Source organism: Schistocerca gregaria, chromosome 2, assembly GCF_023897955.1.
Source record: "Schistocerca gregaria isolate iqSchGreg1 chromosome 2, iqSchGreg1.2, whole genome shotgun sequence".
Lineage (NCBI taxonomy): Eukaryota > Metazoa > Arthropoda > Insecta > Orthoptera > Acrididae > Schistocerca > Schistocerca gregaria.
The window spans coordinates 631,309,715-631,321,725 of NC_064921.1; the positions used below are offsets into that span (position 1 = coordinate 631,309,715).

The 12,011-nt window shown below is 42.5% G+C and overlaps 1 protein-coding gene across 1 annotated transcript in view; it reads right to left on the minus strand.

The window, feature by feature from the left end:
- LOC126334647 (ATP-binding cassette sub-family C member 4-like) overlaps nt 1–12,011 on the minus strand; it is a 261,187-nt gene that overhangs the window by 180,764 nt on the left and 68,412 nt on the right. Inside the window, exon 5 of the mRNA XM_049997092.1 lies at nt 9,901–10,126. Within this exon, the coding sequence (XP_049853049.1) occupies nt 9,901–10,126 (226 nt within the window). The remainder of the gene's footprint in view (nt 1–9,900; nt 10,127–12,011) is intronic.

Consider the following 12,011-nt stretch of genomic DNA (forward strand, 5'->3'; position numbering starts at 1 on the left):
AGGAAATCATAGTGTATATGGCTGTAGAAGAGACAACATTTTCAGAGCAATTAAAAATTTTGTGGATGTATCGACCGTGCAACAAGAGAAAGGTTTGATCGAAATATGTAAAAGGATGCAAATGGGGACGCAAATCAGGTTTTCTTTAAGTACACGCTGTAACGATCGTGATCATTAGTTTACCTTAGAGGCAGGACGTGATCACTCGGTGCTAGTCAGGAAAGACTTTAAAGTGACAAAGACGCTATTATCAACACCTCACTGAACTTGAACGAAGTCGTGTAAAAGGACTGCGATAAGTTGGATGTTCCATCTGCGATGCTGCAAACAGACTTGGCAAGAATATAGCCACTGTGCATGGTTGCTGGCAGCGGTGGTCACGAGAATGTACAGTCACGAGGAGACCGAGTTCTGGACGGCCACGTGGCACTACCGAGAGGGACCGAGTGAGGTGGCGCAGTGGCTAGCACACTGGACTCGCATTCGGGAGGACGACGGTTCAATCCCACGTCCGGCCATCCTGATTTACGTTTTCCATAATTTCCCTAAATCACTCCAGACAAATGCCGGGATGGTTCCTTTCAAAGGGCACGGCCGGCGTCCTTCCCCGTTCTTCCCTAATCCGATGATACCGATGACCTCGCTGTCGGGTCTCCTTCCCCAAAACAACCCAACCCAACTACCGAGATGGATGAATATCGCGTTCTGTTTATTACTCTGTCGCATCCTACTTCGACTATAGCAGCAATTTGAACAGCAGCTGACCCACAGTGATACAACCAACTGTTACGAATCAGTTACTTCAAGCACAGCTCCAAACCAGATGCTCTGAAGCGAAGCCGTGTAGCGTGCATTCCACTGACTCCAAACAACCGCCATTTGTGACCAGCGGCGTCAAACGAGATCTCATTGGAGTGCATGGTGAAGATCTATTGTGTTCTCTGATGAAAGCTAGTTCTACATCGTGTCCACTGATGGCCATGTGTTGGTTAGAAGGAGGTTAGTTGAGGGCCTGCAACCAACCTATCTGGTTGCTAGACACACTGGACCTACACCAGGTGCACTCATTTGAGGTGTGATTTCGTACGACAGCAGGAGTACTCACTTGGTTATCCCACTCACCCTGAGTACAAATCTGTACGTCAATCTGGTGATTCGGCCTCTTGTGTATCCATTCATGAACAGCATTCCAAGGGGTGTTTACCAACAGGAAAATGCCCGCCCACATAACGCTATTCTAACTCAACGTTCTCTATAGAGTTTCGACATGTTGCCTTGGCCTGCTCGATCAATAGATCAGTCTCCAGTCGAGCACATATGGGATATACTTGGACGACAACGCCAGTGTCAGCGACAAACAGCATTAATCAGCCTCCTGCTGACCGACAAAGTGCAAGAGGCACGGATTTTCATCCCACAAATGGATATATGGTTCCTGTACGACACAACCAATGCACATTTGCGTGCTTGCATTCAACATTGCATTCAACACACCCCTTTTTAAGTACCAGCATTTCACATTTTCAGTGACTTATATTGCACTCACATTAACCCGTGAAACCCATGATATTACGAAGTTAATCGCTTAAATGTGTTACCTAGACAAGCATATCTCCAAACTGACATTACTCTCCATTAATTATTTTTTTGAGGTGCGATATGTTTTCAATCAGTGTATATACTAAGTATCTGAAATGTAAAGTTGTTTAGTTGTTTTTTGAGTTTTTTGTAAGTTCTACAATTGTGAGAAAATACGCTAAAGCTCCACCATGTATACAACATACATACATAATACATGTCATGTAATGTATACATATCTTACTCTACTCTTGAATTAACTGGTCATGCTATACACTTCATACTATAAACTCCAATGTTTAATTCCAACGTAGGGCCCAAGTTATTTTTCTGTCCGAGTTATAGTTTAATCCTGTGCATCATATCAACTTAAGTGGCATTCAATACTGATTCGTGTACTAGTATTGTGACAGTAAACGAAAAAATTCCGTTGTAAATGGCCCATTGGAAAATATTTATTGACAATTTGAGAGACAGCACAGATACGTCTGTCAACTCCGAGTGAACATTGTTCTCCTTGTGAATAAATTAATAAATTAAAATAACGAAAGAGATAAATATTTTGATATAGTCATATCTAGATGTATGGAAAATTTTATTAGAATGTTGTTGTTGTTGTGGTCTTCAATCCTGGTTTGATGCAGCTCTCCATGCTATCCTATCCTGTGCAAGCGTCTTCATCTCCCAGTCCTTACTGCAAACCACATCCTTCTGAATCTGCTTAGTGTATTGATCTCTTGGTCTCCCTCTACGACTTTTACCCTCCACGCTGCCCTCCAATGCTAAATTTGTGGTCTTTCGATGTCTCAGAAGTTGTCCTACTAACCGGTTTCTTCTTTTTGTTAAGTTGTGCCACATACTCCTCTTCTCCCCAATTCTATTAAATACTTCATCATTAGTAATGTGATCTACCCATCTAATCTTCAGCATTCTTCTGTAGCACCATATTTCGAAAGCTTCTATTCGCTTCGTGTCCAAACTATTTATCGTCCGAGTTTCACTTCCATACATGGCTACGCTCCATACAAATACTTTCAGAAACGACTTCCTGACGCTTAAATCTATACTCGATGTTAACAAATTTCTCTTCTTCAGAAACGCTTTCCTTCCCATTGCCAGTCTACATTTTATATCTTCTCTACTTCGACCATCATCAGTTGTTTTGCTCCCCAAATATCAAAACTCCTTTACTACTTTGTGTCTCATTTCCTAATCTAATTCCCTCAGCATCACCCTACTTTATTCGACTACATTCAATTATCCTCGTTTTGCTTTTGTTAATGTTCATCTTATATCCTCCTTTCAAGACACGTTTTGCTTTTGTTGATGTTCATCTTATATCCTCCTTTCAGCTGCTCTTAAAAAGTCCTTTGCTGTTTCTCATAGAATTACAGTGTCATCGGCGAACCTCATATTTTTATATCTTCTCCATGGATTTTAACACCTACTCCGATTTTTCTTTTGTTTCCTTTACTTCTTGCTCAATATACAGATTGAATAACATCGGGGAGAGGCTACAACCCTGTCTTACACCCTTCCCAACCAATGCTTCCCTTTCATGTCCCTCGACTCTTATAACGACCATCTGGTTTCTGTACAAATTGTAAATAGCACTTCGCTCTCTGTATTTTACCCCTGCCACCTTTAGAATTTGAAAGAGAGTATTCCAGTCGACATTGTCAAAAGCTTTCTTTAAGTCTACAAGTGCCAACATTTCAACGGAATCCAAACTGATCTTCCCCGAGGTCGGCTTCTACCAGTTTTTCCAATCGTCTGTAAAGAATTCGCATTAGTATTTTGCAGCCGTGACTTATTAAACTGATAGTTCGGTAATTTTCACATATGTCAACACCTGCTTTCTTTGGAATTGGAATTATTATGTTCTTCTTGAAGTCTGAGGGTATTTCGCCTGTCTCATACATCTTACTCACCAGATGGCAGAGTTTTGTCAGGACTGGCTCTCCCAAGGCCGTCAGTAGTTGTAATGGAATATTGTCTACTCCCGGGGCGTTGTTTCGACTCAGGTATTTCAGTGCTCTGTCAAACTCTTCACGCAGTATCGTATCTCCCATTTCATCTTCATCTAAATCCTCTTCCATTTCCATAATATTGTCCTCAAGTACATCGCCCTTGTATAGACCCTCTATATACTCCTTCCACCTTTCTGCTTTCCCTTCTTTGCTTAGAACTGGGTTGCCATCTGAGCTCTTGATATTCATACAAGTGGTTCTCTTTTCTCCAAAGGTCTCTTTAATCTTCCTGTAGGCAGAATCTATCTTACCCCTAGTGAGATAAGCCTCTACATCCTTACATTTGTCCTCTAGCCATGCCCGCTTAGCCATTCCTGTCGATCTCATTTTTGAGACGTTTGTATTCCTTTTTGCCTGCTTCATTTACTGCATTTTTATATTTTCTTCTTTCTTCAATTACGTTCAATATTTCTTCTGTTACCCGAGTAGTTCTACTAGCCATCGTCCTTTTAACTACTTGATCCTCTGCTGCCTTCACTACTTTATCCCTCAGAGCTACCCATTCTTCTTCAACTGTACTTCTTCCCCCCTTCCTGTCAATTGTTCCCTTATGTCCTTCCTGAAACTCTGTACAACCTCTGGGTTAGTCAGTTTATCCAGGTCCCATCTCCTTAAATTCCCACCTTTTTGCAGTTTCTTCATTTTTAATCTACAGTTCATAACCAATAAATTGTGGTCAGAGTCCACATCTGCCCCTGGAAACGTCTTACAATTTAAAATAAAATTTAGAATAACTTTGGCGAAAATAGTATCGTGGTCCATTAGGGGAATCACGAGGTATTCTAATTTTAGTTGAGCTATTAAAATGAATTCATGCGAGGCAGAGGCGCGTGTTGTGTAGCAGGGCGACGTTGGCCACGATAGCTTAAGTATCCAGTGATGGAGACTCAGACCACGCCGTTGGGAGTGCTGAATGTTGGTAGAGCAACACTGACGGCCCCCTAAGCAGAAGTATTGCGTAATACGTTGAAGCAGACATCTCCTCCCTAAGAACTGGTGGAAGAGTCGAATGTAACTTAGAAGGGCGGAGGAAAATTAGGCCATCATAAAATTACGCATTATCATAAGTAGGAGAAGAAATAGTGTCAAATATCATTTAGAATTTGTCTCCTATGGAACGATCGATGTAAGTTGCTATAATATAAAAAGGATTAACAAATCTTCAATTGTACTATGTGACGTCATAGACAGCTGGGACGGACAGCAGTTGGGAGTGACACACCATTATTAGGAGCAAACGGCTGGCGGTTTCTGTGGTTGGATATGCACATATTAAGTCAATAACGTGTGACCAAGTAGAGACACGTAGGAAGTAAATTAATTTGATCTTGGCACAGTATATTTTGATCTTGATAACTTAGACAGACAATGCACAAAAATTTGTGCCACACGTGACGCCACCACTACAATTAACGTTATAAGCTGGATGATTTGGCTGTTCCAGTGTTTACTGCCTCAGTAATGAGATTTAATCGTCACTTGGTTCCGACAGTGACGTTATTTTATATCTTTGTGTCTAGAGCATATCAGTAATTCCTGAACCATCCTGTAAATTCGTGCACGAGAAACCTCTTCTCGAGTACATTTATAGAATGTAGCTGTTAAAGTGATACATATTGTTTCGTAGGAGTCTGAGGGAAAACAGAAACAGCGGATGATACCAGAATATCTGAACTGAAACTTTCGAAATGTGTGCGCATCACCACTCGCATTTAAGTTAACTATTTTGCTACGACTAAGTTCTCTAGAATTGCAGACATTAAACAATCGGTGCTGCATCAAGATATATTTTATTTCTGTGTATTCTTTGTTTTGTGCTTAGGAATCAATCTGAATTGCGTATGAATCAATTTGAATTGCTATCGTGAAATTAACAACGTTGAGTGTTAATGTTTATTACTTGCAGCAATGATAAAATTTCTTAGTTGTATTTTGTCTTTTTCTATACAACTAATGGTATCACGGAACGGATGTTTCCTATGTAATCTGTAATTCTGCCTGCTATCTGAAGTACTTCAGAAGTCATTACAGACTTGAGTACACGTGCAGGTTCAAGATTGTATATAATTCAACAAAGTTACAGGCGAATTTGCCGTATAGACGATTTAATTTTGAGTTATTTTTATTCCCAGTTATCAACGCCTACGTGCCACTGCCGGCTCGTTGGCTAATTGGCTAACAAGAACCACATGTTCTAAAGCAATCCCTCTGAGAGAGAAAATAGCACATACTTGTTACTAGGTATACTGCAATTTTTGGGAAGTCATCCCTTTAACGCCCTTACACAAATAACCAGTTACTAAAAAAAACCCTTGAACCAGACCTTCACATTTCCTTGCCTGGGTTGTATTGTAAGTAAATGAAAAATGGCTCAAATCTCTTTACTCTTCCTCACCACAACTCAGTACACCGTTTTGGGAGATACTCTTCGGATGAAAAGAAAATACACTAACTGGAAACCTCCCCCCACACTGGACTTCCTGCGCCCTCTTATTTGGCTGACAAGGTACGTGTATACCGTGGGTCACATCTTCAGCAGTCTGTTCCACCCCTCAGGTTTCTTCGCCCTTCAGTCGGAAGTTTCTCATCGATGTGTCAGAAAGCATGTCCTCTCCTTACGTCTACCAGCGAAGGTACACTAAAGCGGCCGGATATCTGAGAAGATTTGATTGCAGGTCATCTACAATGTAACTGTCTTACACACACACACACAAACAGACACGAGGTTTTCACATTTCCGTGTAGGATTTAGTGTCTCAGAAATAAATTACGAATACCTCCAATCTCCTAACTGAGACGAAATTTTAGATAGATTTCCTAGGCTGTGATGAAAATGCGAGAAATGACAATCCCCTCCAAAGTATTATCAAATGGGATCACCTGTGCTCCGTTCCCAGTGCTTTCGGATTAGGCTGAAAAGCTGTATAAACGGGGCAGATCTCAAATATCGTGCCCTCATTCAGCTAGGGAATTAAAAGTGAAACAATGATACACATTATTAAAAGTATATTGTGATTCTGGTCAATGCAAATCATTAACGTTATTCTGTCACATACACATTCCATGCATTTATTTTTTCTGGACTATATGTTCAAAAACCAAATTTAAGAAAGCTCCAATGCCCCACTAGCGAGCAAGGTTTTCAGACTGTTTTTCTTTGTTACAGGAACTTGATTGCGGAACTGAAAATCCCTTCTCAAATATTCATTTTTGGCAAATATTCCATCGTAGTTTGAGAACTGTCTATGCAAGAACCGACCGATACAATGAGCTGAATCTCAAACATCATGTTGTTCGATAGATCATGAACACTACACTTCGTAATGATGTGGATCGTGTCAGTTTAATAAAAGGTGTCTATACAAGATATTACATTAAACAAAATATTACATGACACTTAATATTTTTTACCCACTTACTACATCCAAAAATTCATTTAATGAGTAGAAGGAGTTGCCATTCAGAAATTCTTTTAATTTCCTTTTAAATGCTATATGGCTATCTGTCAGACTTTTCATGCTATTAGGTAAGTGACCAAAGACTTTTGTGGAAGCATAATTTACCCCCTTCTGAGCCAAAGCTACACTCCTGGAAATTGAAATAAGAACACCGTAAATTCATTGTCCCAGGAAGGGAAAACTTTATTGACACATTCCTGGGGTCAGATACATCACATGATCACACTGACAGAACCACAGGCACATAGACACAGGCAACAGAGCATGCACAATGTCGGCACTAGTACAGTGTATATCCACCTTTCGCAGCAATGCAGGCTGCTATTCTCCCATGGAGACGATCGTAGAGATGCTGGATGTAGTACTGTGGAACGGCTTGCCATGCCATTTCCACCTGGCGCCTCAGTTGGACCAGCGTTCGTGCTGGACGTGCAGACCGCGTGAGACGACGCTTCATCCAGTCCCAAACATGCTCAATGGGGGACAGATCCGGAGATCTTGCTGGCCAGGGTAGTTGACTTACACCTTCTAGAGCACGTTGGGTGGCACGGGACACATGCGGACGTGCATTGTCCTGTTGGAACAGCAACTTCCCTTGCCGGTCTAGGAATGGTAGAACGATGGGTTCGATGACGGTTTGGATGTACCGTGCACTATTCAGTGTCCCCTCGACGATCACCAGAGGTGTACAGCCAGTGTAGGAGATCGCTCCCCACACCATGATGCCGGGTGTTGGCCCTGTGTGCCTCGGTCGTATGCAGTCCTGATTGTGGCGCTCACCTGCACGGCGCCAAACACGCATACGACCATCATTGTCACCAAGGCAGAAGCGACTCTCATCGCTGAAGACGATACATGTCCATCCGTCCCTCCATTCACGCCTGTCGCGACACCACTGGAGGCGGGCTGCACGATGTTGGGGCGTGAGCGGAAGACGGCCTAACGGTGTGCGGGACCGTAGCCCAGCTTCATGGAGACGGTTGCGAATGGTCCTCGCCGATACCCCAGGAGCAACAGTGTCCCTAATTTGCTGGGAAGTGGCGGTGCGGTCCCCTACGGCACTGCGTAGGATCCTACGGTCTTGGCGTGCATCCGTGCGTCGCTGCGGTCCGGTCCCAGGTCGACGGGCACGTGCACCTTCCGCCGACCACTGGCGACAACATCGATGTACTGTGGAGACCTCACGCCCCACGTGTTGAGCAATTCGGCGGTACGTCCACCCGGCCTCCCGCATGCCCACTATACGCCCTCGCTCAAAGTCCGTCAACTGCACATACGGTTTACGTCCACGCTGTCGCGGCATGCTACCAGTGTTAAAGACTGCGATGGAGCTCCGTATGCCACGGCAAACTGGCTGACACTGACGGCGGCGGTGCACAAATGCTGCGCAGCTAGCGCCATTCGACGGCCAACACCGCGGTTCCTGGTGTGTCCGCTGTGCCGTGCGTGTGATCATTGCTTGTACAGCCCTCTCGCAGTGTCCGGATCAAGTATGGTTGGTCTGACACACCGGTGTCAATGTGTTCTTTTTTCCATTTCCAGGAGTGTATATTTAATCTTGAGTAGTGAAGATCATCCTTTCTGCTAGTGTTGTAGCCATGTACACTGCTATTACTTTTGAATTCGTATGGATTGTTAATAACAAATTTCATAAGTGAACATTTGTATATTTTGAAGCTACAGTGAAGATCCCTAGCTCTTTAAATATGTGTCTGCAGGATGATTTTGGATGAGCTCCAGCAGTTATTCTGATTACACGCTTTTGCGCAAGGAACACTCTTTTACTCAATGATGAGTTACCTCAGAATATGATGCCATACGAAAAGCAGAGGATGAAAATAGGCGTGGTAAGCTAATTTACTGAGATGTTTATCTCCAAAATTTGCAACGACCTTAGTAGCATAAGTAGTTGAAATCAAACGTTTCAGCAGATCTTCAGTGTGTTTTTTCCAGTTCAACCCTTCATCAATGCATACACCTAGAAATTTTGAATATTCTACCATAGCTACCGATTTCTGACCGAAGTCTATATTAATAATAGTGTCATTCCATTTACTGCGTGGAACTGCATATACTGACCATTTGGCCATAGACTGAAAGATAAAAGAAATAACATTTGTTGACTTAATATAATTAGGCGTTCATTAACAAAGGTGTCATTCTGTTGCACCATCGTAGGCAGCAAATAAGCAGCTTGGAACAACCATCCCGACAGCGATCGGGACGCGATACTAGGTCGGAAAATTGTTTTATTCCCTTAGTTGGGCATTTTAAAAAGCACTACATTCTAGACTGAGTCAGTGCGTCTCTTTCGAAGCATTACAAACAATCGTTTACGGTCTGAAATTAAAATTACTGATTAGTGAGTGAATCAGACTTCACCCATGAGGAATGCTGTAAAACTTCCACATTTAAACTTAGCTGTTTGAGGTTTACATACTCGTGTATGACTTTTACTGTTCCATTTCCTAATCTACACCTTCATACAGGACTGATCCATATGTTTCTTTCGCTTCTTTTCTTTTACTTTTTTTTTAAAAAAAAGAAAATACAAATGAGAGAAACGCATTAAAAAACTAAATAAATCAGTTTTTGTACTGGTATGATGCCATCCTCAATTTCTTTCTGTTTTACGCTAATCTTTTCATTTATACGTATCTGCTACTCTCAACATCCTCCATAATTCACTTTCTATTTCCCAATCTGTATCTGTGCTACATGTTCCACCTCTAGCGCTTGGTCCAGGCCCAAGTAAACGAATATATTAAGTTATTAGCGACTAGCTACTGAAACGTTTAGAAAATCGCGCTAGACACAGTTTTGTAGTGACGTACTCTGTGGCGGCACTGTCATGAGAACGACGTAGACGACGCCGGCGAAGGCAGCCCAGGACACGTAGCGGTACAAGCAGTAAGTGACGAGTGCCAGCTGCAGGAAGCTCAGCCAAAGGAAGTTGCCGTATATCGACGCCACGTCGAAGCGCGCCACGTCGTTGGACATCAGGTTGATCACCTGGCCGGTGGCAGTGGCGTCCATCGACTGCTTGTTGATGCGCAGCACCTGGAAGAAAATTTGAAAACGTCAGTACTTCTTCACAATGGGCCTAGTAGTCAGGTTAACCACTTCATCTGCACTACTAGTTGTTTGAACCAAACCCACATCCTTACTCAATAAACACAGGGGACAATATGTGGTTCAAATGGCTCTGAGCACTATGGGACTTAACTTCTGAGGTAATCAGTCCCCTATAACTTAGAACTACTTAAAGCTAACTAAACTATGGACATCGCACACATCCATGCTCGAGGTAGCCTTCGAACCTGCGACCGTAGCGGACGCGCGGTTCCAGACTGTAGCGCCTAGAACCGTTTGGCCACCCCGGCCGGCGACCAATATGTGTTTTCCGAGTTGAACTCTATGGCAAGATCGTAGTGCAAGTGGTCTTTCTTTGAGTTTCTCCAGCTTATCACTGTCAAAATGTACAGACGGATATTGAATGAAAGGAAGGAATATAAAGAAAATCGATGTAGGCACTGAATTAGGTGATACGGAAGTTAGTCAGTCTACTCGCGTTTTAGTGGAATTAGATTCAACCTACACCAGCAACCGATATTTGCAATTATACTGAATCATATTGTGCAGAAAGAGCAAAGTGAGAGCCTTTGTAATCGTCGATAGGTATATAGAGACCACGCAGCATACGTTGGCCAATGCACAGTGACCAATTTCAGTCCAAACTGCTGAGGGAATACATTCGTTTGTTCGAAAGGGGAGGCCGTCAGTTTTTGCAGCTTTCGGCTCGTCGGCGATGACAGAATCGAGACGCACGCCCTGTAAACTTTCTCAAACGATTTTGCAGAGACTATTCGGTAAAAAAAAATCACTTTTGTCCTACTTATACCTATATATGTCAGGTTCATGATGACGTGCCCATCATTTCGTTAATGATCATACTTGTTGCGATATTAACATGGAAGTATGAGGCAAAGCGCGAAATTCGAAAAAGTTGGCAATGAAAGATAGGGGTCGCTATGATATTGCGTTTGGTGCATGTTACATGACGCATTGCTGTGTATTAAACTTAGCGGGCATATTTAATTTTTCTCTAGATCTGGATGGAGGTCTCTATCTGTCACCAATCTTGAGAAAATTGAGCTGTTGTAGCTTTGCCATCGAGCCACGCCATCGATATAGCCAGAGGGTATACAGCTATATGGTTATTATTGAAAAGTTAATTATCCGCCCTGTCACTCCACCAAATACTGACTTTTTCGATGGAAGAATGTACTTTTAACTTAAGGCCCAACGATATCTGGTGAAACGAGATATGGTATGGGTTTGAAGCAAAGTAAGTGAAGACATACGCGTTTAATTTGTACCAACGTTCTGTTTTTTCATAACCTACTGACCTTACTTTCTCAATTCCTCACTTAATGTACTTAATAAACCACTATTTCAGACGTCTCTCGCAATTGCGTCTGCACAGCGTGTTGTTGAGGTGTCAGTTTGTAAACTTCGCTGGGTTATGGCAACAGAAACAATTTTAACACGACAATGAGAGAAATGTGTAGGTTTTGCTCAAAATTCGCCAATCATGACGCTTCTCTGAAAGTTACAGATGTTTAACAAGGCAGGTGAAAATATATTGCTGTATTTGCAGCACAGTTTTTTTTTTAGATACTAACCAAAGCAGAGGTGACAGAACTTTTTTAATGGTCATCATGCAAATGTGGGCGTCGAGGGACTGCACTTAATATTTAGAAAAAAATGTGATTATTTCACTTTAATATGTCACTTCCCCTTCAGCGGTCGGCATTTTCCCTACAGCGTCTGCCGCTAACCCTCACCACTACTGCCCTGGAGACGTTCATTCCTGTTTTCCTTTTTACTGGGTTCAATCTCGCGTCCGGCCATCCTGATTTAGGTTTTCCGTGATTTCCCTAAA